The sequence below is a fragment of the Lichenostomus cassidix genome, chromosome 2, assembly GCF_008360975.1.
Source record: "Lichenostomus cassidix isolate B80296 chromosome 2, HeHo_3.0, whole genome shotgun sequence".
Classification (NCBI taxonomy): domain Eukaryota; kingdom Metazoa; phylum Chordata; class Aves; order Passeriformes; family Meliphagidae; genus Lichenostomus; species Lichenostomus cassidix.
The window spans coordinates 33,613,496-33,640,070 of record NC_139482.1 but is presented as its reverse complement, the minus strand read 5'-3'; the positions used below and the strand labels follow the sequence as shown (position 1 = coordinate 33,640,070).

Genomic DNA, 26,575 nt, shown 5'->3' with positions numbered 1-26,575 from the left:
GGGGGATCTTACCAATGTGTATAAAAACCTGATGGGAGAGAATAAAGTAGAGGGAGCTATACTCTTCTCAGTGCCCAGTGACAGGACAGGAAGCACAAATTAAAACACATGAAATGCCCTCTGAAGCACAAGAAAACACTTTTTTTAGTTAGGCAAACACTGGAAGAAGTTGCCTAGAGAGACTGTGGAGTCTCCATCCTTGGAGATACTCAAAAGCTGACTGGACATGGACCTGGGTAACATGCCTCAGCTGGCCCTCCTTGAGCAGGGTGGTTGAATGATCTTGAGGGGTCACTTCCAACCCCAGAAATCCTGTGATTCTGGGTTCTGATATAGGCTGAGCAGGTCATCAGTGGGAGCACCTTTACTGTTGCCTGTTTTTGCATAACTGGTTAGGTATTTACTCTTTGTGAGACTTAGATCTGTCAAATTTGTCTGAAATTCTTCATTGACTTCAAAATATGGTATATGTTGGAAGGCAGGATGAGGAAAATAAACACGTGGGAAACACAGAAAGGGGCATTTGTAGACATAGCCACACACACAGTGCAGTTGTACACAGACAGAGCATCAATTGAAATTTTTATCGAAAAGCAAAAAACCAAAATGCGTCAAATTCTTCAGTGTGAGAAGCTGCAGTGTAGCTGTCCTTGATGTTGTAAACAAAGTCCAAAACTGACCACTTCCTTAGCTGTGGTACAGCATGTCGGAGCCCTGTACATAATTGAGCACATTTCATTTGAAAGTCAGTTATTATCTGCAGCTGTACATCCTAACCGGCCAATGTTTGATGCATAGAACAGAAAATTTATAGTGGCTATGCTTCTTGCCAGGGTGAAAATTAGTGAGGAATTTGATTTGTTCATCAGTTTTGGCCAAATTTGCCTTGCAGTTATTCCCATTAAATACTGGGAATGAGGAGGTTAGGGAGTAATTCATATTAGAATTAGGCTTCTTTTAAGGAATAGAATAATTCATGGAGTGGAGGTAATAAATATCACATGAAAAAATTGCTGGTGTTGTGCTTAGGAATTGTATAATCAAAGAACTATGGTGTGTGCTTACTGAACTGTGGTAAAGACAGGACAGACTGCAAGAGTGAAACTGGGAATAGTGTGTTTGTGTGTGTCTGTGTGTATGAATAATTTTTACATTGTCTTTACATAGTAATTGCATCATTGTATATGCATTGAGTTTATATATGGGAAACTAACTTAAAGGTTCTCAGATTAAGGAGAATTTTGTTTCAGATTAGAAACATAATAAACTGCAGAAATTCAGAAGACTTGGGTTTATGTGCCTGTGTCTTTTAGCTGTTCAACTATGTCAAAATCAGGAAGCATTGATAAAAATTAGCCTAGATTTGGAAAGGCTGATAAAAGCAGCTGACTTTGAGCAGTAGTTTGTTAATGGTTGTATATGAAGAGTAGTTTGACAAAAGAGAAATTTTATTTAGTAATACAGATACAGTAGTTTTGTGGAGTGCAAAGTTGCGGGAAAAGTTGATAGATTTTTTGTATAAAGAGCTACACTGCCAGTCTTATGCAATTCTTATGACTTGTCTGCTAGTGTGCCTGGAAGATAAAGGTGATTTTCTCTCCATCAGATGTTTGAGAATTTAGATTGTTGATCCTGTGAGTACTGGGAGCATAAGCTTACTTTTACAAAGAATTTGAGAGGTTCATCATAAGTGAAGTATTAATTTTGCATCATCATACCCTTACTGGTAAGAGAAACTACCTAAATTTTGGGATTTTTAATAGTGTTATTAAATCAAATGTTATCTTGATTCAGGTGTTGGAGCTGCTCGAGCTGGAAACCTTACTTTCATGGTTGGTGGAGTGGAACAAGAATTTAATGCTGCCAAAGAGTTGCTGACATGCATGGGTTCTAATGTGATTTACTGTGGAGAGGTTGGAACTGGACAGGTAATGCTTTCTGAAGGGCTAATAGTTATGTCAGTCTTTCCTTTTTCTGGCTTTTTTTTAATTGATGCCTACTCTTTTACTGCAGAACTAAATGCATGATAGCATATCTTCATGCTTGCTTGCTTGTCTCTAACCTTGTGTTTATGAAATAACCTCATGGCACTTTTGCCCAGAATGTTGTGTAACTTAGCACCAAAATCTGACTGGTGTTTCTCCATGCTGGCTTGTTGAGATTATACTTCTTAGGGGACAGATATTTTAATTTTGTTTTCATCTGAATTTAGATTTAGTGGATGTTCTGAAGGACAAAGAGCCCCTCCATGACACGTATGTTAACTGGGCTCCTGTACTAAGAAAAAAGAGACTTTTTTAATCTGTGAAGGAGCCATAGAGCAACTTTCATTAACTTTGTGCTATCACAGATCTGTGTTTACTCTAGAAGAGAGCTGCCAGAACATACTTGATCATACTTGTCTTGGGCCTAGTTGATTCCTATATGTTAGGTCTATGAAAGTACATAAACTAATTGGTGGTTTCATGTGTTTTCAGGCTGCAAAGATCTGCAACAACATGCTCTTGGCCATCAGTATGATTGGAACTGCTGAGGCTATGAATCTTGGAATCAGGTTTGTTCGATTTTTTGGAGGATTGAAGCATTTTTTCTGTGTTCACAGTTTTTGTGTATTATGGTTGACTTTTGCAGAGATGATGATTAAAAGACACAGGCAAACTTTTTGACAGAGGTTGTCTTATAAAGCCATTAACAGGCTAAAGGAGTTATTTAATAAAGGATGTGTTTTCAGCATGGGAATATTTTCTTGTATTGGCTACATAGCTTGTTATATCTGCATCTGTAGTTAAGAATTTATTTGTTCTGTTGTAGTGCAGCATACAGTAATGTTTGTCTTTCATAATAAACATGCAGAGGTAACATAGAGGTAAGATTTTGTTTGTATTCTAAGCTAATATACAGTTTATTCAGAATATTATGCTCCCATATGGCTCTCATTGGCTTTGTTTACTTTGTTAAATTGTTCCAAGATATATTGTAAAGTGAAACTTCTACTACAGTGTGTATATCAAATTAAGATCAAAGCATAAAACAGAGCATCCTCCTTTCTTTGACTTTATGACAGCACTTTGTCCTAATTTCCAAAACTCCTAGTTTGTCAAAAAGCTGCAGTATGCTCCACTACACTCTTGCCAATGCTAAGAGTACCATTTCTTTTCTAGCATGTGGTACATCTAACTTGTAAGTAACATCATATTTGAGCAAAATTATTTTTACTTTCTAATTGTAACCTATTTATTTTGCTGTGGTCTTTGTAATTTTGTTTTATTTCCAATAGAGTGTATTCAAATGCCAGTTCAGTATCAAGGTATTCGAACTTTTAATAAATTCTTTTAGCCAGATCTAAATAATTTGCAAATTTATAGACAGAGAAGTCCTGTGTTTGAAGAGATTATCTTGCAATTGTGTGTCTTTTAGGGGCTTTTCATGAATTATTTATCTGCACAGTTGCATCCTTAAAATTTGCCTGCTAAAACTACAGATATTGTAGGTACTTACCAACTGGGCTCAACTGTGTTCATGTGGATTTGATACACTATAAAAACAGCAAGAGGGCATCAAATGCTTAAATAAATAAAAAAGAACACCTACGTATGCTCACATACACAAGACAATGTAATGGATTCACATTTCCTCTTAATTACCGTATCAAGATGCAGTTGTTTTATTGAATTGCCCTTGTCTCAGATGTTAGACTATCTTGACCTATTAAGTTGTCATGTTGTAATTGAGATAAAAGAGGAATTTGCTTTGCATCAGTGCTAATTGGTTTATCAATATCCTGTACCATTTACATTTTAAAATTGAGAGTCTGTAATATACTGAAGCATGTCTGCATCAAGCCATAATAGAACCAGCAGCATTGTTTACAACTTTTGCAATCCAGTGTAATCCAGAAAGCTTTCGTTGGCTTCTGCTTTAAGTCATTATTCACTTAATAAAGCATATGCAACTAATTTTCTGCTATAGTTTAGTTATAGTAGGAATGATTAAAATAAAAACAAGAGGTTGGGAAGAGGGATATTCTGGGCACGTAAGCCCTGTGAAGAGCAAGTTGATGTCTGCAGTCATTGTAGCTTGAAGGTGGTTAGAATTTTTTCCAATTTAAATTTTGGCTGAATCTGTATTCAGCATTTGTGAGCAAAAGTCCAATGTGAAGGTAACAATATATAAACCTCCCTACCCTACAATTAAGGTTATCAAGAAGGAACTGTATTTATCATAGAAGAAACCTGCTGATTTTAAACCAAATTATAGAAAGAGCAGAATCTCATTTAGTCAAAAACTGCATGAAGTTTACAACAGAGGTGGTAATTTAAAGCCTTATGAAGTAATTTAGAACCCTTGCATTGACTTTAATTTGGTGTGATTTAAATCTTGAGAAGATGACTTCTGCTTATAACTGGAACAACAGCTTTCTGCTTGGAGCGTGTAAAAATTTCTAATGTTGAAGTTTACAGTTGTCATTCTACTTATTAGAAGTTTTGCTATATTAATAAATTTTGGATTTTTTTTCAAGTCTAAAGCTCAAAGTATAGTGTGGCTGCCTACTCTGAAGATACTAGGAAGCTGAATTTGATTTATTAGATTGATGCATATCTGGTGAAGAAGTCTGACTTAGACATAATGATGGTAAAGGATACTGGAAATCTAAAAATTCAGAAATGGAATTCTAGAACTTAGATGTGTTCTTAACTTTTAGATAGAATATAAAGTGTCTTTATGTCATGCATTGTGTATATCTGCTACATCATTTTAATTGAGTTCTAGAGACTTTGCATAATTAGTTATTCAAAATATTGCTGTCTGAACTAGATGTAGCTACAAATTATATCACAACACCTTCCATAAATCAATATATACTCTGAACTTAAGTCTCCAAAACAGCATGATATTAATTCTATTAATAAGCCACTTCTTCTCTAATGTTTTCATAAACTGTGCAGTCAAAATTTTCATTTTCTCAAGCAGAGTGACTGGTTTGCTAATTCCAGATTTTTAAATTACGTCGGCTATTGTTTTATTAATTTTATATTTGAAATTACAGAATTTTTCCAAACTTCAGTGTAAGTAGCAAATAGAATGTGGTGAGGAAGAAAGAAAACTGACATTAATGAACAAAAATTCCACAATAAATTCCAAGAAAAATAGGCCATATTGCTATGTAATTTATGCATTTATATTTCAGTTGCTTTACTCTAACATCATCTTTATTTAGTAATGAAGATGTCCTTTTTCACTGGAAGTTATTTGGATTAAATTGCATAAATAATTTTTAAAATTATTTATTTTAATATTGTTTATTAATTGTTAATATTATTTATTCCCATCCTTAGTTCTGACCAATGAAATGCTTGTTATGTTCAGTTTTTCCAGTACTTTCCTGATGATTTATGAATGTTGCTAGTAAAAGTTAAAAGGTGTGGCAGACATTGCGGAAATGAATTTGTGTTGTCATTTATACTTTCTTTTCTTTCTGGCATGTTAGTGCAACTTGTCAGTAGAAAAATCTTGAGCACATTTTGCTGTACAGTTTTATGGATAGCTTATTGCAAAATACTTACTTACTTTCTGTGTCAAACTGACACACAGGTATATATAAACTGCATAAATAAGAAGTAAAAATACTAAGTGACACTGTCCAGTCAGAAAATACTTTTCTTTTTCATTTTGCTGATCATCTCAGTGCCACTAACTTTGTTCCAGTGAAACAATTTCTAATACTATCAAACAAAAGCTCAAAAATGACATATTGCTGATATCTGGTTTGTGTTTAGGTCAGATGGAAGTTGCTGCCTGACCTGACAGGCAGTTTGCAGTCATGTCAGAAACTGCCTGCAAAGACGCAGGGAAGGGCTTATGAGGTGACACAAGACAGGACAAGATTGCTTAATGTGGTTGGGGTATAAGAGACCAGGTGAGCAGTAAGGGCTCTATGGCAATAACCTCGCTGCAAAATCACTTTTGTACTTCCAATAGCAGAGAAATAATCTCTATGAGGAGGGACTCCAGTGCCACCCAAATTTATGCCAAAAGCTGCAAATACAGCTCCTTCCTAACCAATTTTACTGTATGGATTTGTGCCTACTTGCTTTTTTAGATACATAAAGTGAAAAGGTAAAAGAACTTTTTCTTCTCATGCTGAGTTTAAAGGTAGTCTGTCTCTAGGTCTAGTTTCTGTGAGCACCCCTGAGCTGTGGATGTAAGACGGGAGCAGAAATGAGAGTTGACAGTGTAGAGAGGAGCATGTGCTACAGGCTGAGGAATAATTAGCCCTGGACAGATCCCTACTGCAAAGTTTAGGAAGAGTACCTTGAAAAAGAACTCCTCCAAGGAGCTATGGTTCTGCTGTCTTTGGCACGGGGCTATAGTTAAGTCTCGTGAAGGTTAGTAATGACACTGGAAAGCACTTACCTTGTTTAAAAAAGCAATGGCAAAGTAATTTTTAACTGTGATAGAAGGGTTGTAAGGTTCTGCTTGACTATTTGCACCTTTATATAGTGTTTATCCAAAGCACCTTGAGATGGGAAACTCTCAAGAGTTCAGCTACTTCAGTTGTAACAACTTAAAATGAGACCAGGATATGTCTCTCTTGTGAGACACTATTTCGATTTTTCTCTGTTCCAGACTGAACTTTTGTAGGAGTGTATGAAAAATTCAGTCTGAGGCTTTATCAGAGTTCAGCAAAATTTGAGTTTTGAACAGTAGTGTGAAGGGATCCTATTGTAACCTTTTTTTTTTTTGGTATGTGTGTCCATCGCTTAGTTTCTGCTGTTCACTTCATTAGAAATATTATTGAAGAAGAATTGATTTGAGGGAAGCAATTGTTTTTGTTCTATTATAAGTACAGTTAATACATGGGCTTCTTTTCTGCTTATAAGGGAGAAGAACATTTTGGTAATTGTAAATTCACACGCACATGCACAAGCTCTTGCCACGTCCAATGGCAAGTTGTTATGGGGACTGGCAGACTGTCATCATTTTGATAGCTTGAGCAGTATATCTCTTGAACAGCAATGGAGCTCTTATGCAGAGAGTATCGTATGTTCCCAGCCAATTTACAGGGAAACAGCAATAACATTTTATCATGGTTGAGAGCCCAGTAGCTGCTTCCTATTAAACTTGCCCTTTCAGATACCTGTCTTGGATTAATTTGTTGATTTCAAATGGAAACTCAGTCTTCTCCACTGAAGCATGACTTTCTAGGATAGACTCTTGCTGAATGACAATTACTGTATATTCTGGCTGGTTTCAGACCATTACAAGCTTTGGGCACAGTGGAAGACAGAGGACTTCTTCAGTAGCTGATTTTAATATATGTCTAATTTTAACTGTCAGTTATATATGCACCAGTGGATGAATCTTCAGAAAGATGAAATGCAAAGCACTTCTAACTTGCTCTTATTAATGATACACTTGCTGCAAAAGAGAAAAAAAATAGGTTCAGGTCTCCTGAAGAGAAGCTGCATGGTGTTTAAGAGCAATGAATTTTGAAGAAGCAGGGATACAAACTGACACTATCTTCCTTTTTCTTTTCCAGCAGCAAAAATATGTCAGATCTAGTGCAAGACAATATTTTACATATCTGTATAATACATGCATATCTTTTAAAGTATACTTTCACAGAGAGGTAGTTGGAGCACTGTAAGAAGGGCATTCTTTGGGAGGGTTAAATGTGTTTTGAAATAATAAGCTCTCTGTCTTGTAGTATACTCACAGCTGTAATTGCAGGCCTCTCCATGCAGCCGGATATGGCACAAGCAGGCACTACATTGTTAAAAATACTGATCTGGATGTAACAATGATAAGGAAACAGACAAGCCAAGAGATTTGTTTCGGCAAAGAAAAACAACCTCTGTGTATTTGAAAGCTCAGACTTTGAATATTCCCAATACAGTTTTTTCTTTTATTACAACAATTAAAGCCATTATTTGGAGTGGCTCTTGATGAAGACTTCGATGATGAAGACTTTGATGCACTATGCATGTTAAAAGTACAGTTCAAATACTATGAAAATATACTGGTGCTGAAAAATGCAGGTTTTCTTTTTAAATAAGTGGTCATTATAAGCATTCAGTTGAATCAGGGTTGGAGAAAAAACAGGGAGGAGAATAAAGCTTGATCCCATTTAGGGCAGCAGAGACTTTCCATTTAATTCCAGGGGCTGCTGCAGCAAATCATAAATAAAAGTGCACGGCAGTAATGCTAAAAAGCTATCTGAGATACAGAAAATGGCCTTGCTTTGCATTAGGAAGGCAGACTTGAAGAACACAGGGCCACTATAGGAGTAGGAGCCATGCTGTAGGGCCTACTGTCTTAAATGTAGTTTTTCAAATTCAAAATGCCCACTGGAATAAATAGACTTGCATTTTAGCAACTGTTCTGTGGGTAATGAGTTTTTCTCATCTACAAATTAAAACCTTTTGTTCTGCAGTGCCTGGAAGTGGTGTTAGGCTATGGAGATCTGCAAGAGTCTGTAGTGTAAGAACTAACATAAAGAGCATTGAATTCTATTTTTTAAAAAAAAACTTTGTAGAGGGTTGTGATATATCCCTTTTAAAATGTCCTTCTCTCATCTTGAATTGTTACTGGAGATCCGTTGCTTTCTCTTTTGTCCTGAGCATAGGTGAACATTTGTTCAGTGCCAGATAAACTGTTGCTGCTTGTCTTGGTATTTATGCAATTGATGTAAAATTACACCTGCAACTTATTATTGGCATAAATGTGGATTCGTAAGAGGGTTAATTTCTTACAATATTGAAGAATTTTCAGGGCCTGCACTGAGCAGCAGTTTATGCCATCATCTCCATGGTAGAACAAATGACGTTTCTACTTGGACAAGCTCTGTTTTATCAGGATCAGTAACCTTATCAGCAGCTGACCCAGAACTATAATATATGTTTGCGAATAGATAACATATGTCACAGTGAAATGCAGACTTGCCTCATAAGCAGGAGCATATAATGAAGATTTAATAATAGCAAAGACAAGAATATATAGATGTATACGACAGTAGTATTTTTTGAAAAGTGGAGCATTTTTATTCACATTATTAGAGCAGAATCAATTGCGTTATCTTGTTTATTTCAGAAATGCACGAGTGTTCACATATAAACACATTGCACAACAACTTCCACATTGCTACACTTGCCTGTGAATTTTTTGTTTTGTTCAGAGAATGTGATTTTGATACGAAGAACAAGTATGTGACCTAGTAGGTAGCAGAATGGAGAATGCATTTTAGTAATTGAAATACGAGGTAACTATTGTTCTCAGAGGACCATTATTTTGCTTGCACTTTCAAAATTGCTAGGTGGAGAGGATTTGCTTAGTGCAAAAGGAAAAAAGCTCTGAAAACCTACAGCTTAAATGGTGGATTGATGCTCTTTAATTTAAGATACAGCATCCCTGCCCCCAATATCAATACTCTGTCATTTTTCATGACTTATAATAAAGGGAGAGGAATGATGGTAGGGCTCTAAGATATAAAACAAGTCACCCATGTCTTGTGCATTTTGACGTTAACACTGCTCTTCTTTGACCTTTGACAGATTAGGCCTTGACCCAAAGCTGCTGGCCAAAATCCTAAATATGAGCTCAGGTCGCTGTTGGTCAAGCGACACATACAACCCTGTTCCTGGAGTGATGGAAGGAGTACCATCAGCTAACAATTATCAAGGTGGCTTTGGATCAACCCTCATGGCTAAGGTATATAACACTTGCATGTTAAGTATGTGCAGTTGCTTCTCTCTGGGATTATAGCAAATGGTCTTCCCAGTGAAAATTTGTGATTACAGGATAATGTGTAGGCATGAATAGAGAGAAACCCAGCTCTTCGTGTAGATCTGAATTAATGAGTTGTTAGGGGCCTTTTCCTTAGCTCCAGCTTCTTTCTAGCTGCTGTTACAGAGCTATTCACTGAGATTATATGCAGTCTTTTTGAGTTCTGCCTTAATAATGGAGTTCCAATGGACTTGTGTGTGTAGTGAGCGTTCAGAAAGCCATTTAGGTGCCCCTTGAATTTGGGAGCCTAAGTTCAAGAGAGAATTCAGAGAAATTCAGGTGACTTAATAAGGTGCTGATAGTGGCATAAACATCTCAGATTTTGGGCCCACTCTCTACCAGATACCTTTAACTGTGCTACTGGATGTGCTCTCTAACAACCCCTTCCTTGCTAAACCTATTGCTTGTATACTTGTCCTTCTGCCTAAAGCCATTTGGGATGCAGAAAGCAAACAGAATTCAACTCACACCACCACAGGCTGCAGGTATCTGCACCATTCTGTGAGCTCTCCTGAATTGTCTTAGCTAGTGACAGAAGAAGCACTTCTCATGAGTAATTACCTAGTAATCTAAAATGCTTGTCCACAATGTGAGAGATCTGGGGTTTAGGTCCTTCTCAGCATTAGGAAGTTGAAAACCTACTGTTATCCCATCCCAGGAGAATGGACTTACTGCCATGCTCTTGGCTTTTTCAGGATAAGCTCTGTCCTGAGTCACACTGTGGTCAGAAAGCAAAGTTCTTAGAGGCCAAAGGAAGGTAGGCAAGGAGTTCAGGGTTCTGCATCCTGATAGGACACACAGTGGGAGGAAGGAGCTATGGAACTGTGACTCCTGAACTTCTGCACTGAGCATAATGATTGCCTAAGGTAAATTATAAAACCAGCTCTGGAAGAGATGTCTCATCTAAGTGCAGGAAATAATTTCACACTGAATATCCATTTCATGGAGATACTGTCCTGAGGGAGGCATTTGAGTTCATACAGAATAGGTTTTATGCATACCAGTTTATTGAGTGCTCCTAACTGGTTAGGCATTCTGTCCATTTTCAGCTCTTCCATGTACAGTGGAAATGTAGCACTTAAAACTAAAACTGCAATTCTCAAAGCTGGTGAACAAACTTAGATATTACCATGCAAATCTCCAAAGTGCTGGAGTCCTGTATATAATACCTGCTTATTGATATATTCATGTCATTTTGCAGTTGATTTAGGACAGTTGGTGCATTTGCACACTCAGTGAAATAAGCCAAATTCTCTTCAGAGTGGGTCCAGAGTGTTTTGCATGTGGTAGCACCAAAAAACGTTGCTAATGCAGCATGGATCACAATCCCTCAACAGCTGACCTGCTGCATTCTATGTTTATGGACCAATGATCAGTAACTTTAATTTCTTTGAGAGATGTGTTAAAATATGAAAAGTAGTAGTTTTTACATCATGTTCATGTCATTGAACATTGGGTACAATAAAGTCTTGTTTAAATTACAGATTTGTGAAAAGTGTTAGGTTATTGCTTGGAGTTTGCCAGGGCTATTGATTAGAGATAAGAAACCTGATCTTGGCCCTGCCTCAAAGCTTGTTTCTATCTTGTGTTATGTTTTCAGAATCAGTTCTGCCTGTTGTGCCATGTTTCATACTGCAGTCTCTGTTTTCATGATTGACAGCTCTTAATCTTGTCCAGAATAACTTCACAGTATAAATATGATAGGGGCACACATTTTCTCCCCTCCCTTTTAAGTTTGTTTCTAAAGGGTTGGATTTTTCCTTTCATCTGCTTCTAAAATGGACTTTCATCTCCCCTGGAAGCTGCCCTGAAAGATCTTTCTTTAATTGGAGAAATAGCAGCCTGGCTTGTGCCTGTTGAAACTGCCAGCTTTTGGTTATATAGCATCAATGATAACCAAGAGGGAGTTCCTTAGAGAGATTTGTAATTGCTGTTCACCTCTTCTGACTTGCCTCTCCTGACAGTCCTGAAGACTACTTTCTTTAGGCTAGAATCCTCACTAAGAAGGAAAGACATTAAATTCCTCTCATGCCTCCTGAACTATGCTGTGTTACTCTATATAGATGGAAGATTTCTTGAATCAGTAGCCAAGACAGCTGATCATGTTCAGGCTATTCTGTGGTGCAGTGATGACCCCATCTAAGACACTGCTTTTTAGTTTGTGGAAAGACTTTTGCTACTATCTATTTCATCCTGGTGTGTGGCATACTAGGCAATTTGTGAATTGTTTGAGATGGGGACTTTTTTAAGGGAAGTGCAGAGCACAATTTTCCACTTAAGAAATGAAAAAGGATGTATTCAAAGGAGAAAGACGAAGGTAAGGTCTCCTCTCCCTGAGCTTGAGGAGAAAATATTCCACAGTGAAAATATCTAGGAGTGCCTCAGTAACAGTCACTAAACACAGTTACTAAACTTCGAGTTCTTGCTCACATATCAGAGATGGTGGAATTCAAAGGCTTTCTTAAAAATATTTTGTCAGCAATGGATTTCTCAAAGAAAGCCAGAGGATCCTTATGTTAAGTGTTTGGGTCAGAAAAGTTTGCCAGATACCTCTGAAAAGCTCTTTGGTCTTGAAATTTGGTACTAAAACATAGAATTTAGTTAACTTAATGTGAAACCTGCTCTAAAGAGTTTGCATTTAAAAAAACTTACTTAGTTTCCCACAACATCTTTGTGTCCAAGGCACTGGCAGGCCAGAAGTTCTGTCTTTCGTTGACAGCACAGTTGCTAATTAAATGTCAACTTTGGATCCTGAGAAGACCTAGATTTATATCATACTCTTCTCGAGTCATGTCAAGACAGCCTTCGAGCTTTATTCCAAATGGCAGTTTCATTTACGTCAATTGCAAAATAAATGTAAGGAACCAGGTAATTCCAAAGTGGAAGCAAATTGTGAAAGAGAATCTGTTTCCTTATTTCAAGCTGAGGAAAAGTGTTAGAATATTCAGTGCACTGAGACATGTGGAAGATGTTGTCAGTTCCAAAGAGTATGAGAGAAGCCATAAACTATGCTCTCATTTTTACTTTTCAAAATAAGTCAACAAAGGGATATTTCTTTCAGAGCTGTTTTGTATTATTTCACTTGAGGAATCTCCAACCTCAAGTGAAAAGGTGCAAAATACTTCACAATCTGAAGCAAAAATAAGATTTACTTACATTTTCTTGGGTTTTTTACCTTCAAAGCTGTAATTTAGAGAATGGAGTTTTAGAAAAACAAAACAACCTTCCTGCACTTCAGTCAGGAATCCTTGTCCATTTAACTACTGAAATGTTATTGAATGTTTCAACCATCTTGGGGCCATTCACTTTCACAATTGAAGTGAACAGAGCTACTTCATTGTCTTGGTTTAGGAATACTATTCCCCAATTTAGTACTCCCACAAAAAAACCCCTGCAAGCCGCTCCCCTCCCCCTCCAGTCAGAGGCACAAGAGGCAGAGATCACAGGTTGAGATAAGAACAATTTTCTGGAAGCAGCCATGAGATAGGAACACAGACAGTAACAGCAACAATTCTAATAACAAAAGTGTATAGACAGGGGCTGATTTACATGCAAAATGCTCACCAAGCCCAGGACAATGAAAAACAATGGTGGACAGACCCACCCACCACACTTTTCCACAACCAGAAAGGAGCATCCTTTCTTCCAGGAGGCAAGAGAGTCCCTTTCCCCACCCCAGCAATGACATAGGATGGGATCTAATAACACTGAGGTCTTGGCCATGCCCACATTGCGCAAGGCTCCAGCCCATGAAGGCTACTGCAAAAAATTAACCCAGGACATTTATGAAACTGTATTTGTGCTAGCAGTCCATTCCAGATTTTCAGGGATTTTTCTGTGAATGTCCCTTATTTTTCTGTGAATGTCCCTTCAGAGAGAAATAGATCAGTCACTACCAGTACCATGCACTTCCACTAGTTTGGAGTTAGATGGTTTTGCCATTCTAATATTCCGTTACATGAGTTAAGCTTTCTTGAATAAAATTAATAATATGGGTATAGATTTCACAAAGAGGTTTTATATATGTCATGGAATACCTTACTGTATGCAAAGTTAAAGTAAATGTTCCTAAATTTGTCAGCTCATCAGTCTTTCAACAGAGTTGCTAGACAAGGAGAAATGATCTGCCCTGATGCAGATGAAAACTATTTTGGATCCTGTGACATCTGATATGTATGTTTTTCCCATTTTCCTAGATCTTGAAGTCATTCGAGGGTAATAGGAAAAGTAACTATAATTCTGATTTGTATCAGAATGACCTTTATAGAGCCGATTTACAGATCGGAGTGACATTTAAAGAGTAGAGTAAGATCTTGAATTTCCTTGTGCTAATTCAAATCCAGACACATGGAAAGTAAAGACCTGTCTTGTAAGTCATCCCTGAGAAGTCAAAGGTGCTCTCAGCAGCGCTACCATCTCTCAGTTCTGTATCAAAGATGGGGACCGTCTGTCAGAGTAGGGGAAGAGCGTCTTCACTTACAGGTTTGCAGAGCTGTGCTGAAGAGGGCTTCAAGCTAAAGTTGCTGGGGGACGGGAATCCTGCATTCATCCCACTCCTACCAGTTTGATGCCAGTGACAGCAATAGCTGTCCAGAGCCTGGAATTGGTTTGCAGGTTCAGCAGGAGAGCATCTGAAGAGCAGCACAAAGGAATTACAGCCATTCCAGCCAGTAAATCAGTTTCATCAGGGCCCAGTTTAGATGACCCTATGCAAATGCTGTGTGTGCATGCCTGCAGGGCTGTGATCTTACTGGCATCACAGAGACATGGTGGGATGACTTCTCTGCCAGGCATGTTTGAGTGGAAGGATACAGGCTCTATGTCAGTGACCAGCTGGAGTGCATGGAGCTTCACCTGGGGATGGACGAGGAGCTGACTGAGAGCTATGGGCCAGGATTAAAGGGAGGGCAGGGACAGGTGACATTATAGTGGGGACCTTCCATCTCTCCTGAAGACTGAGCAGATGAGACAAATATAGACAAATAGGATCCATCTCACCTCCACAGTCCCTGGTCCTCATGGGGAACTTTAACCGTACTGAAATCTGCTGGAGGGACAACACAGCAGGGTTTAAGCAATCTAGGAAGTTCTTGGAATGTGTTGGTGAGAACCTCATTCTCCAAATGATCATGGAGCCAGCAAGGAGACATGTTACGTTGGACTTTATTCATATCAGCAAGGAGGGGCTGGTGGGGAATGTGAATCTCAAGAGCAGCCTTGGCTGCAGTGACCATGAAGCAGTATAATTTGAGATCCTTAGGACAGCAAAAGGTGGGTGCACAGCAAGCTCACTACCCTGGACTTCAGGAGACCCAACTTTGGCCTCTTCAAGAATCTGCTTGGTACAGTACCATGATAAGGCTCTGGAGGGAAGAGGGGCACAAGAGACCAGGTTAATATTCAAGGTTCACCTCCTCCAACCTCAGGAGTGATGCATCCCAACAAGGAGGAAGTCAGGGAAAACCATCAGGAGGCCTGTGCTGATGAACAAGGAGTTGCTGGACAAGTTCAGTCACAAAAAGGAAGCCTGCAGAGGTTGGAGGCAAGGACAGGTAGGCTGGGAAGAATATAGGCAAATTGTCCAAGCAGCCAGGAGTCAGGTTAGGAAAGCTAAAGCCCTGATAAAATTAAAGCTGATCAGATACTTGAAGGGCAGCAAGAAAAGCTTCTATAGGTACAGGACCTTATATAGAAATAGGACTTGTTTGCCCAGGATTTGGAGAAGGCTGAGGTACTCCAAGACTTTGACAGGTGTGAGAGGTGGGTCCTTGCAAACTTCATGAACTTCAACAAGGCTAAGTGCAAGGTGCGTCACTTGGGTTGGAGCAATCCCAAGCGCAGATACAGGCTAGAAAGAATGGATTGAGAGGTGACCTGGGGAGAAAGACTTGAGGGTGTGGGTGGACTGGAAGCTCAGTGTGACCTGTTCATATCCTTGTTGTTTCTCCCCTGACTTTGTCTCTTTTTCTTTCCTTCCATTCTTCCTCTCTGCCCTCTTCCTCCACAGGATCTTGGCTTGGCCCAGATCTCTGCCACCAACACGAAGACACCAGTTCCTTTGGGCTCCCAGGCACATCAGATCTACAGGATGATGTGTGCCAAAGGCTATGCCCTGAAAGACTTCTCAGCTGTGTTCCAGTTTTTACGTGAGGAGGAAAGCTTGTGAGCTGTCCTTTGGAAATGGACACAATAACAAACCACTTTTTTTTATCCTTATAGCTCATTTGAGAAGTTTGTGGGTTTAATCAAGTACTGTGCATCCTGCTCCCAATACAGACTAATCATCTTTGGTTGTCTAGATCACAACGAACTCCAGAGTTTCTGTATAATTCTTGAAAAGCAAGCCGCAGGGAAGGGATTGTTTGGCAAGTAGCCAACAGCAACTCTTTTTTTTTTTTAAGACCCATCAAAGTTTTTTCACTAGATGCAATAAATAAATATTTTTTTTATGAAACACTTAACTGTTTGCATACAAAATAAGTTACGTTATGGCTACAAACTTAGTTGAATCATGAATAATAAGAGAATGTTTTATTGCAATTTTGTCATATATAGTGATCTATTAAAATTTAAAATTAATACCATATGGAAAAAGGGAATATATATATGTTCAATGAAGAAACATGTCTTGAGATGGATTTTTTTTTTTTTTTTGGACCTACTAGCCTTGAGTTGATCAGAAGTGAATTTTTCCTGGGATTCAGATTGCAGGTTAAGTTTATAGGCACACGTTCCAAGTGGAAGGCTGTTACAGCATGTTTACCTGATGCTTAGTTAAAATAATATAGAATGTGTGTCCCTCTTGTAAAGCTCCGTTACTGTATTTTGCTAACCCAATTTTATATTTTCTTGTATTCTGTCACACATTTTCAGAACTCAAGATCAGCACTTACCAGAAGTTCTAACAAAGTGTACATTCGTTTTAGGCAATTGCTAAAGTATTTTAAATCTAAACTAACCCCATTATTTTGAAAATAAATAAAAACTATACTGATAAATACTTGCTTATGATTATTTGCTTTTTGTTTTGGTGCAGTCTTGTACATACAATATTAACCAAAACTTGTACTAAGTGGTCTTATTTTTTAATTTGCTGGGGTTTCTACAGATTATCAGATCATTTTGCAAACCCAAGCCTTTCAAGAGCTCTTGTTGTGAAATGCAGATGGTAATATATTTGCACATGTAGTACCTTAACCATTCACATCTCACTGGTCTTGCCAAATTTGGCTTTATAAATACTCATGCTGATTGTGCTAGAACTACTCACATTCAAACTCTAGGCTTAATGATGAATTATGCATCTACATTTCTGTTTTGGTTGTGTGATGAATCCTTTTATATATGCACATTAGGTTATAAAAATTGTGTGCTTGAATTAGCTCAATTCTGTGAGTAGAGAGCTTGGACGCTATATTCTAACAAATTAGTAACATCATGCAAAAGTTATTAAACAGTACTAGTTGATCTCTTCTCCTTTCACCTTTCTTTGAAAACTGTTTGACATTCCAGGTGATTCAGGGATTTGGGATTCATTATGTTTATATATGAGTATAGGACTACTGAGAGCAATTGTACTTTTAAAAGATTGTCTCTCTTTTGATAGCAGTATTGTTTCTACAGGATTGCATCCATTCAGAAATTAGACACAAAACTACCTGCAGCAAAAACAGCCACTCAGGTGCAATATGGCACCATAGTTGCAGGTGTGGTTTGACCTTTGGTAACAAGAAGATCACATTTATTTCCTATGGGACTCCTGCCTCACATAATACAAAGGGTGGATCAAGTCTTGTTATGAATTTGGGGTCCAGCAGTGAAGGATGTTTTTGCCAGTGGGATCCTGTTTCATTTGGAGCTTTTACAATGGATGAGGTAAGGAACTGTAGGAGTGTCCTGGTTAAGTTTGTGTCCTCTGTATTTGGCTTGGAGATCTGCCTGGCATCGCAGGACTGCTGAGAGACTCTTCCTTCTGCTGTCCACCCCAGCCTGTAGCAGCATTTGCTGTGAAGGTGTTTGCTGGTAACCTTGAATTTACCTGTAGGCCTGGACTTGCAGGAAGCATGATCATTTGTTTTCTGAAGACATATGCACATATAATTGTTGGGAGTCATGAGGGAAGACAGTATGCTCAATGAGACACAGTTTTTGAAGCTTTTAGCCTCTGAAGTTATAAAGCTTCTATTAAATATGTGGAAACCTCATTGTTATTTTTATGTTCCTCTCAAAGGCTTGTAGCTGAAGCTTCCTGGAGTTCATTTCTCCTCCCTCCAACCTTTCATCGTCTTTTAAATTCTCACTCGAAAGCACAGGGTGCTCAAGGTGGAGGAACAGCTGCCAGAATGCCATTTTGGGAAACCAAGGAAGTGTTCTGTGGTCTCCTTCTTGGAGGAGGATTGTGGCTGAAATTAAAAACAAACAAACAAAAGAAAAAAATACCCAAAGCCCAGCTTCAGGGCAGACAGCCAGCATGTAAAGTTTTAGAACAAGCAGTTAGTTTGGCAAACTGGAAAAGACTTTTAAAATAAATGTTATTGTAGAAAGTGCCTTGAAAACTTCATTGATGTCCAATACCTGAAGCCAGTAATATGATTTATATAAGAACACATATATTTTTTACTAATTCTGCAGGGGAATATTGTATGACTGTACACATACAGTGATGGTAGCACATGCTGTATGACTGTACACATACAGTGATGGTAGCACATGCTAGCTATGGCTATTCTGCATGTACATATGTTTATAATGTATCTTTTGCTTGAGGTATACTTCTGCTCTGTGGAAATTAAGCAAACACTAAAACGATCATCATTGCCAGAGATAGGTGTTGAACAGAAAGATGGTAAAATTGGTTGAATTTCTACACTAATTACGTCCAGTACTTTTTGTTGAACAAAAGGTGCAAAAAATTAATGGCATATCTTGTAAATGTCCCGAAGGGAAACTTGAGGTGACTTCTTTTTAAATTAGTTTGAATCTTAAACTAGGCCTCACATCATGCTTACTTCGGAAACTCACCTATATCAAATGCACTTACTGACTAGCAGGAAAACACTGACAACCAATAAAAGTAGTGATATTTTTTTTAAAAGTCCTCAGCAGCCTTCTCTCATTTATGATTCAGTATAACCCATATTAAGCAACTATTTTTGGTGGTCGTTTAACAGAGGAGGTCTTCTATTAAAACCAGTGAGTACTATATTGCTTTAACCTTATTTATGGGTCTTACAAGCCTCAGGAGGAGGAGGAGGTGGTGTTCTGACCAAGTTAAAGTATTGTGTGTGACAGTCTGGCTCTGCTTTAATCAATGGAAATTTGACCATTAAGTACAATACTGCCAAAATTTCACAGTGTGTATTGAATGCCTATGTGATTACGGTGCAGATGTGGCCAAGATGCAGCTGTGGAGAAGCTCAAGCACATCTCTGTGGCTGGGATTGTTCCACATTACTGGCATCGGGATTATGAGAAGTTGGGGTGGTGGCTGTGAGAGGAAGGAGCACAAGCCGCTGACGTTTGTATTGCCAGTTTCCATCCCAGCCTTGTCCCACACTGGATGAGAGAGATACTGAGGAGTACAAAATAGCTGCTGTCCCTGCCTGCATGAGCATAGAGCTGTCTTTTCAGCTGTTTAAATGTTACAGCCCTTTGCCACATGGAGATTTTATCAAATGGCTTATGGAACTGGAAGACTGGTGCCACCCCTGAAGCAGGCAGAGAAGGGCTGCCATTGTACAAGGGTTATGTATTTATGCAGTCGATGTCTTCCTATACTTTTAGTCTGCCAGCTTGATTTGTAAGATCACATCTATCCAGGCACAAATCTGAGGGTACTAACTTAATCAGTAGTGATATCTATTGCTTTTGATTTGTTTTTATATCATCATAATCTTCTCCTTCATATAAAGATAGATGAAATTCAGCTTTCCTCAAGACAAGTGGAGAATATTTTCGTTATAAGTCTGGCTAGTAAGCTGTGAAAACTTTTAAGTGTTTTGGGAACTTCTGTTGTGTTTCCTTGGTGCAGTGATGTAATGTGGAGTTAGAGTTCTCTGCACTATTTTAGACTTTAGGTTTACTAAGATCCTCTAAAAGTTTGGGGGACTTGTAAACATCATTGATTTCAGTATCAAGTTCTTAGAACTCTTACTGCAAGCCTTGCAAAAGTGGAAAATTGCATTTCAGGAGTGGGAGATGTTTAGTTTGACATCTACAAGTTAGAATAAACAGTGCCTTTGAAAAGCTCAAGCTTTCAGTAGCAAAAATGTCTTTGTCATTCTGTGGAATTACTTAATGGATGTGTGGTCTTTAAAGGCTGCTGGTATTTTTAAGATTTGTTGCTTTCTATAAATACTTTCTAACAACCTGTCCAGCCTGGTGGCACAGTTACACATTAATTTTTTTCCAATAAGAATAATAGCAATGGTTACAAAGTTTTCTTTGACAGACAGAAAATTAATATTTTTATAGCTGGTTGTTCAATAGATGTATGACATGGAACTAGGCATCCATACAGCAGTGATTTTTTTTTGTTTTGGCATTCATCATAGATTGTGAGCACTTGGGGCAAATTGGAACAGGTGGATAAACCTTTCTAAAGTACTAAATGCCTCACAACAACTACTGTATAATTAAAAGCCGTCTGTCTCTTTCTGCATTTACACCCAGCTCTTCCTTTTGACCTTGACCCTAAGATGATGTCTGGATTTTCATTTGAAGTAAGAAATAACTCTGTCTGTTTCTTCATCTAGTTTTACTGAGCCTCCATTAGTGATGGAAGAGTTTGGTTTGTTAAATGCTGTATATGGAGATAATAGATGTGGTAACATATGTTTTATGAAGTTCATTGATTTAAAAAAGACTTGGAACACTGGCCAAAACTGAAATCCAACTGACAGAAAGTTGCTTGCATGTACCTAAAATGCAGCTTGTCTGGAAAGAAATGCAAATATTACGATGCATTTCAGTCCTTACAACATTTTTAGAAAATAAATTAGTTGTATTTTAGTCTTGTTGAAATTCAAAGGAGAAACCAGACAAGTAAAACAAAAGTTGTAGCCTTCAAATGTGGCCAGGCATAAGCTTTATTTGGCCAGAATCAAGTGTTGCTGCTGCCTGTCTCCAGTTTGAGAGCATGACAAAAATTTATGCAGACAACTTAGGGCACCAAAAGCAGTAGGGAATTAACTTAATATTTCTTAAATTCTCTGAGCAGCTTGGTTTGCTCTGAGTCTCCTTCCAGCTGATTTAACCATGTTAACTGGGCTGTAACCACTGGTTGCAGGCATACCTGAGCCAGCTGTAAACTAGCTGGTTGTGTATCTGCTGCTCCCTAATCCCAGAGGCTTTCCTAGGTAAATACTGGGCCAGCAGTGCTGTTTCCTCTACCTAAACTGTCTAGTTTGTGGCTAGCAATATTGGACCATTTTTGCTTTTCAGTGATGTTGTTCCATGGCTGTAGAGCCTGGAAGTTTTCATTGACCAATATTTAGTAGGTTAATGCATTGGGTGTCATAGCTGTTTCCTGTTTTACAGCATCCTTCTGGCAGTCTGTGCCCTTTTGCTCATTCCTCTGCCTGTACAATGCCTAGAAGTCCCCTTGGTGTTGTGTAATTGTGTCAGGCTGCAGTCCACAAAAAAGACTGATATCAGTCACCCACTGGTGATTGAAATTGAAGCTTCAGCGTTGGAATTTAAGATGTGCTTGGGTTGCTCTCCATTTCTCCTCACAGGGTTTCCATACAAGCTCTGCTTTATTTGAACCTATACATTGCAAAGCACCACAAGCCCACAGTATGTCAGTTGATTGGGTTCTTTTCCTGTATTTGAGTGTCTTAAAGCTACATCTGCTATTCATGCTCAAGAAAAACCAATTTCTGGTCCTTGTCAAGAGGCAGGGAGAAAAACACCACTAAGCAAATGGAGATTGGTAGGTCACAGGACGTGATGCCAACATGTTACTCTCACTGGAAAGCCATTGGATCCTGTCCCCACCTCCTATTGCTCTTTTTTCCCTCTGCTTGTCCCTGGGTAGATAACTGTGTTAGTTTATGTGGATGCAAACGGAGTCTGCATTTTATTAAAGAGGAGAAGTAAGCAGCATCTTGTGCTGTGTGACCTACTGGGTCTGTCAGGGGAAGGTGGTTCCTTGTAAAACAGATAAGGGAACCACAATCTGCTCCCTCTGGCACCATGATAAAGATGGAGACAGTGAGTCTGCAGACATCTGTAGATACTACTGCTGAAGTCACAGCCTGCAGAATGCAGTTCCTGTCCCACATCGCACCACCCAGCTCTGCGCTCCGAGCAATAAACATCACACCAGCCTCTCCAAACTCTCCCTGGGGCCACTTGTGGCTCTAGTTTTGGCAGCTTGTCTGCCTTGGCCCTGGCTGCCTGGAATCTACTACTGCACTTCCTCCCAAAAATTCCTTTTCCAGTCCTGTGCCCTAGCTGACTGTAGGCCTTCAGTGTGCCTACAAATAAGATGTTAGGTCTTAACTTGCTCTCCATGTGCCAGAAATAGTGCCAGAAAGCACATAATGAATGTGTCTCCCTTGTTTCTTCCAGACTTAATAAGTAAACGAAGCCATAAACAGTAAGCCAAAAGGATGGGGATAGTAGGCATTTATGGGGTAGTAAGAATTTGTTCATTGGACTGATCATTGTGCTACTTTGTGACTGTGGTATCTCGGCTTTTTTCTGAGAGCAGGAGCGATGTGGGTTTATTTTCATATGAAGAGGAGCCAAAACTTGCTCTGTCTGCTGACCTGTGGCTGTCATTTTGAAACAGACTCATTGTTTAGATTTACAGTAAAAATGAAAATTGGCCTCCTTTTTTTGTATTAAAATATAGCTAGTTTGCTTTGTTGGATTTTTTTTTAAATCAGTTTTCTACAAATGGATACTCTAATCTGTTTGCTAGTATTACTTCCTTCTCCATCTGTGTAACAGCCTGTGTATTATAGGCTACATATAACATCTAAAATCACATTCAGGAATCTGTGAGAAACTTGAGTCTTAAGGTAACCCTGCCATGGTGCTGTTAATAACACATTGCAAACAAGAAAGTAGTAAGTGGAAATAATGCACTCATTTAGAAGTAATAAATCCTTTGATCTTTCTTTGAAGCAAGGGTATATGCTTAAACTACCAATTCAGGGACAACCAGATGCCCATAAAGAATGGTTCTTTGCTTTGATAGGAAATCGCTGAGGCCTGCCCAGCAGCTCTGGTCTGTAAACAGATTAGTTAAGTGCTCATCAGCTCCGATTTGCATAGGACAGTCTTTGCACACAAACCCTACTTCCAGCCTTAACGAGCTATTTACTTGCAGGAAGGCTACTGGTTTCCTTTTAGTTAGAAATCTCAGTAGAAAATTGCTTTGTGAGAAGGGGCAGGATCCTGAGTTGGAAAAAAAACACTGTTCCTCTGCATAGACGTTAATAGGCAAGTGGTGACTGGCAGTTTGGTGTGCTTGCTGAGCCTCTTTAGTGCACAGCTGTGGGAATTAGAAAAACAGCTTGTAGTTGGAAATTTGGAGAACAGTTACTTCTCTCCACTCATTGGTGGCTTTCAGCCTTGGCTGGATAAAGAATGTGCATGGGAGAGGATTGGGAAGTAGACATTTGTCTCTGCAGGAGAAGGATCCCAGAGCTGAAGAGTTCACTCAAGAGGATTTTGCTAGGCTGTAAAATTCTCATCACCTTTGAATAAAAATAAATGCCTCATGGATGCTTGTTGGTTTGTGTGCAGAGATTGTGTGCAGCCTGCAGATTCGTCACTTACATCTTTCCCTGTTTAAACTTCATTTGATCCCCACAATTACTTTCATCTGATACAAAGGGAGGTCAGTCTCAGCCACAAACACAGCAGATGGTGAGATTCACCCTAGAGTATAGAACAGCTACAGTACCTTCAGTTTCTTTTGCATTTTAAAGTGCATTACTGCTCAATTGATTTCAGCCTGGCCAGCAGTTTGCTTTTCTTTAAATCAAGAAAGCAGAGAAACTGCAACTTTTTTTCTGATGGGGCAACAATTATATCAAAATGGGGAAGAAAAACACAAATATTTCTGAAACCAACTGTGAGCAGTTTCAGTGCAAACTGCTGCAGCTGGGAAGGTCTTAAAAATTATAGACTAGATTCTTTCTGTATTAATGGTCTCACAAACTTTAGGGTGACAAAGTAGGTCTACAAATAAGGACATAATGTAGGTGTGTGTGTTTTAAAACAGAATACTGGCATTAGGCACAGGAAAGTAAATTGTGTCATTTTGCCTTGCCCTAGTAACAGTGAAAAATGTTATGGATCTGATTTTTCACTGATTACATTATTTCTGTTTTGTGTCCCCTTTTGCTTCGAAAGTAAACTTAGTTTAGTGTCTTTGTGGCTGAAAATGTAGGGTGAAGGTCTGGACAGAGGAAAATACTTATCATTTTCACAGGCAAGCTAAATATAGTTATAAATTCTTCCCTGTAGTTTGGTTTTCATAATTTATTTCATCAGCCAGATGCTAGTTTTTCATGTAGGCTATGATAAGAATATAACCCAAAGATTTCCTCCAAAAATAAAATCTGAATTTTTACAGGGCACTCTGCATTAGCCCATCAACCGTCTGCCTTTGAAGGCTGGTGTTCAGCCTCAGTTTTATAGTGCCAAGATTCAAATATGGGATTGCTAGAGGAAATTAATTACTAGTAAATTTAGAACAAAGGAAAGAACCTGCAATTTCACAGCATGTAAAACACCTTTTGGAATTCTTTGCTCTCTTCTTGGAAACCAGCGTGTCAAATTCTTGAAATTATTTTAAAGGTCTTGGTAAAATAGGTAACTATCCAAAAGGCATAATAAAACCTTATGTTTAAGGATATAAATAGCTGGCAGAAAATTATTCTGTCTCTAACCACTTTAGACCATGTCTATTCAACATTCATTGCAAATCACTGCAGGCCTTGCTTTTCTGATGTCCTGACTGCTGAGTATGGCTGCAGGCAAAGAGTGGGACCTGAAGGGACAAAGTTGTGATCCAAGGTGATACATCCTGACCCCTGAGATCTGCAGCTGCTGCTGCCTTCCCTTCAACTCCTGTCAGCCACCTGTGTCCAACCAGGGGCAGCAATGGGCTCAGGGACCCACATGGCTTCACACATCAGGTGTCCCACAAATCCAGCAGTACCTGCATTTTTCTGAACTTTCTGGAACTGTCTTCTGTCTTCAGCCACTTCTGTCACTTCTTAGATACCTGCATCTGTTCATACTGCTTCATTTCACCTCCAAAGTGGACAAAGAAATGCCACCAGTTTTAGGCTGTATAAACCCGACGTTTCTGTTGATGGTCTTGCTGCTGGTTCTCGGTTCTCCCTCTCTGACTTCTCTTTTATTGTTGCCTCCAAATCACAGTGTGCAAAATGTGTATCTCACCTGCCCCTCCCATAGCTACTCTGTCGTGTGGGCTTCTCCTCATTTATTCCATCACACCTGAATGTGCATATCTTTGTCCCAGAACAACATCCACAAAGATCTGCATTCTCATCCCTAAAGGCAGCATATGAATCCACCCCAGCCAGTTTTCCTTTCTTTTTCCTTGTTAAGTGGTGTGGCTTGTCTCCCATGGCTCTCATGCTCCATGTGAACTGCACCTTATTTCTCTTGTAGCTTTTCAGCCCTTAATGGTCACAGAGGTGTTATGCAGGCTGTACAGTCAGTCTGAAGAGTGATTCCCAAATCACTCTTCAAGTCATTAAGGAGGTTGGATTTTATGTCGCCGCATTCACTCTTGTTTTTACATCTTGTATCTTACCCTGCTCCCTCGATTGGCTTTTCGACTAAATTAGCATCAAGTGTCCTCTCACCTCTCCTTCAAAAGCAGCTGCATCAATACCAGTCTCAAAGTCTGTGCTTAAAGCAGTGATATAGTCCAGAGCAGGAACCTGCTTTACAGCGTGTTTTCTGACCATACCCATTTCCCATCCTTGTATGCACATTGCAGAGTACACGAGTGGATTTTCTTTCAGTTGAGGCAAAAGAGCAGGATAGTGCTCCAGGTCTGTCCCAGGCACTTTGACTTGCTCATGGGCACTCTTTGTGCCAGGCCAGACTGCAGCTGGTCTGGGGAAAAGCTCCAGGTGTGGAATACATACAATGTGGGCACTGGCTCCTCAAAAACAACTGTGTAGTTTTCCAGATTTGCTCCTACTGCGCTGCTGGGGTAGGCAGATCCTGTACGTCCTTTCAGCAGATGTGATTTTTCACTGATGCTGTAAACCTCAGTTTGTTATTTTAACATTTGAGAAGTGTCAGTGCCTCACCAGATCAATGTGAGATTGCAAACTTTAGTCTTCTAGCAGTGTGGAGCTGATCCTGTTTTACTGACATTGATTTTGTACCCAGGCACATTTATGGGCTTCTACAGGGATTCCCTTTATGTCATCCAAAGTGAGATCCACATGGAAATGTAACTTCTGTTTGATGAAATGTTGTGTCTGTGACCATATTCTGCCTTTTTTAAATGCTCAGTCTGGGAAGCATTCTGATACTGGCCTCAACAGTTGTTTTTCTAATATAAGAGTTGCAATACTTAGCTTTGTATTCTTGGGGAGCTAACCAGGTTATTACTGTGGAAACAAAATAGAGTAACTTGATTTTAAAACTGCTCTCTATGGGGGATTGTTTTTATGACCCTGGATTTTAAAAGGTTTCAAAATACATTTGCATTCATGAAAAATGTATCTTAACAACATAAAGGCTGACAATCCTGCTAGTTGTAAGGAATTCCTTTGATGGTGAG

General features: G+C 39.0%; 2 protein-coding genes across 3 annotated transcripts in view; both read left to right on the top strand.

Annotated features, from left to right (window-relative positions):
• Positions 1-16,781, top strand: part of HIBADH (3-hydroxyisobutyrate dehydrogenase) — an 83,939-nt gene extending 67,158 nt beyond the window's left edge. For both annotated transcript variants that reach the window (XM_085050981.1, XM_085050982.1), the window contains 4 exons: positions 1,795-1,928; positions 2,478-2,554; positions 9,552-9,708; positions 15,791-16,781. In XM_085050981.1, the coding sequence (XP_084907107.1) occupies positions 1,795-1,928; positions 2,478-2,554; positions 9,552-9,708; positions 15,791-15,949 (527 nt within the window). In that variant the 3' untranslated portion in view covers positions 15,950-16,781. The remainder of the gene's footprint in view (positions 1-1,794; positions 1,929-2,477; positions 2,555-9,551; positions 9,709-15,790) is intronic.
• The window catches only part of HOXA5 (homeobox A5), a 315,710-nt gene that overhangs the window by 78,999 nt on the left and 210,136 nt on the right, over positions 1-26,575 (top strand). The gene's annotated exons all lie outside the window — the stretch shown is intronic.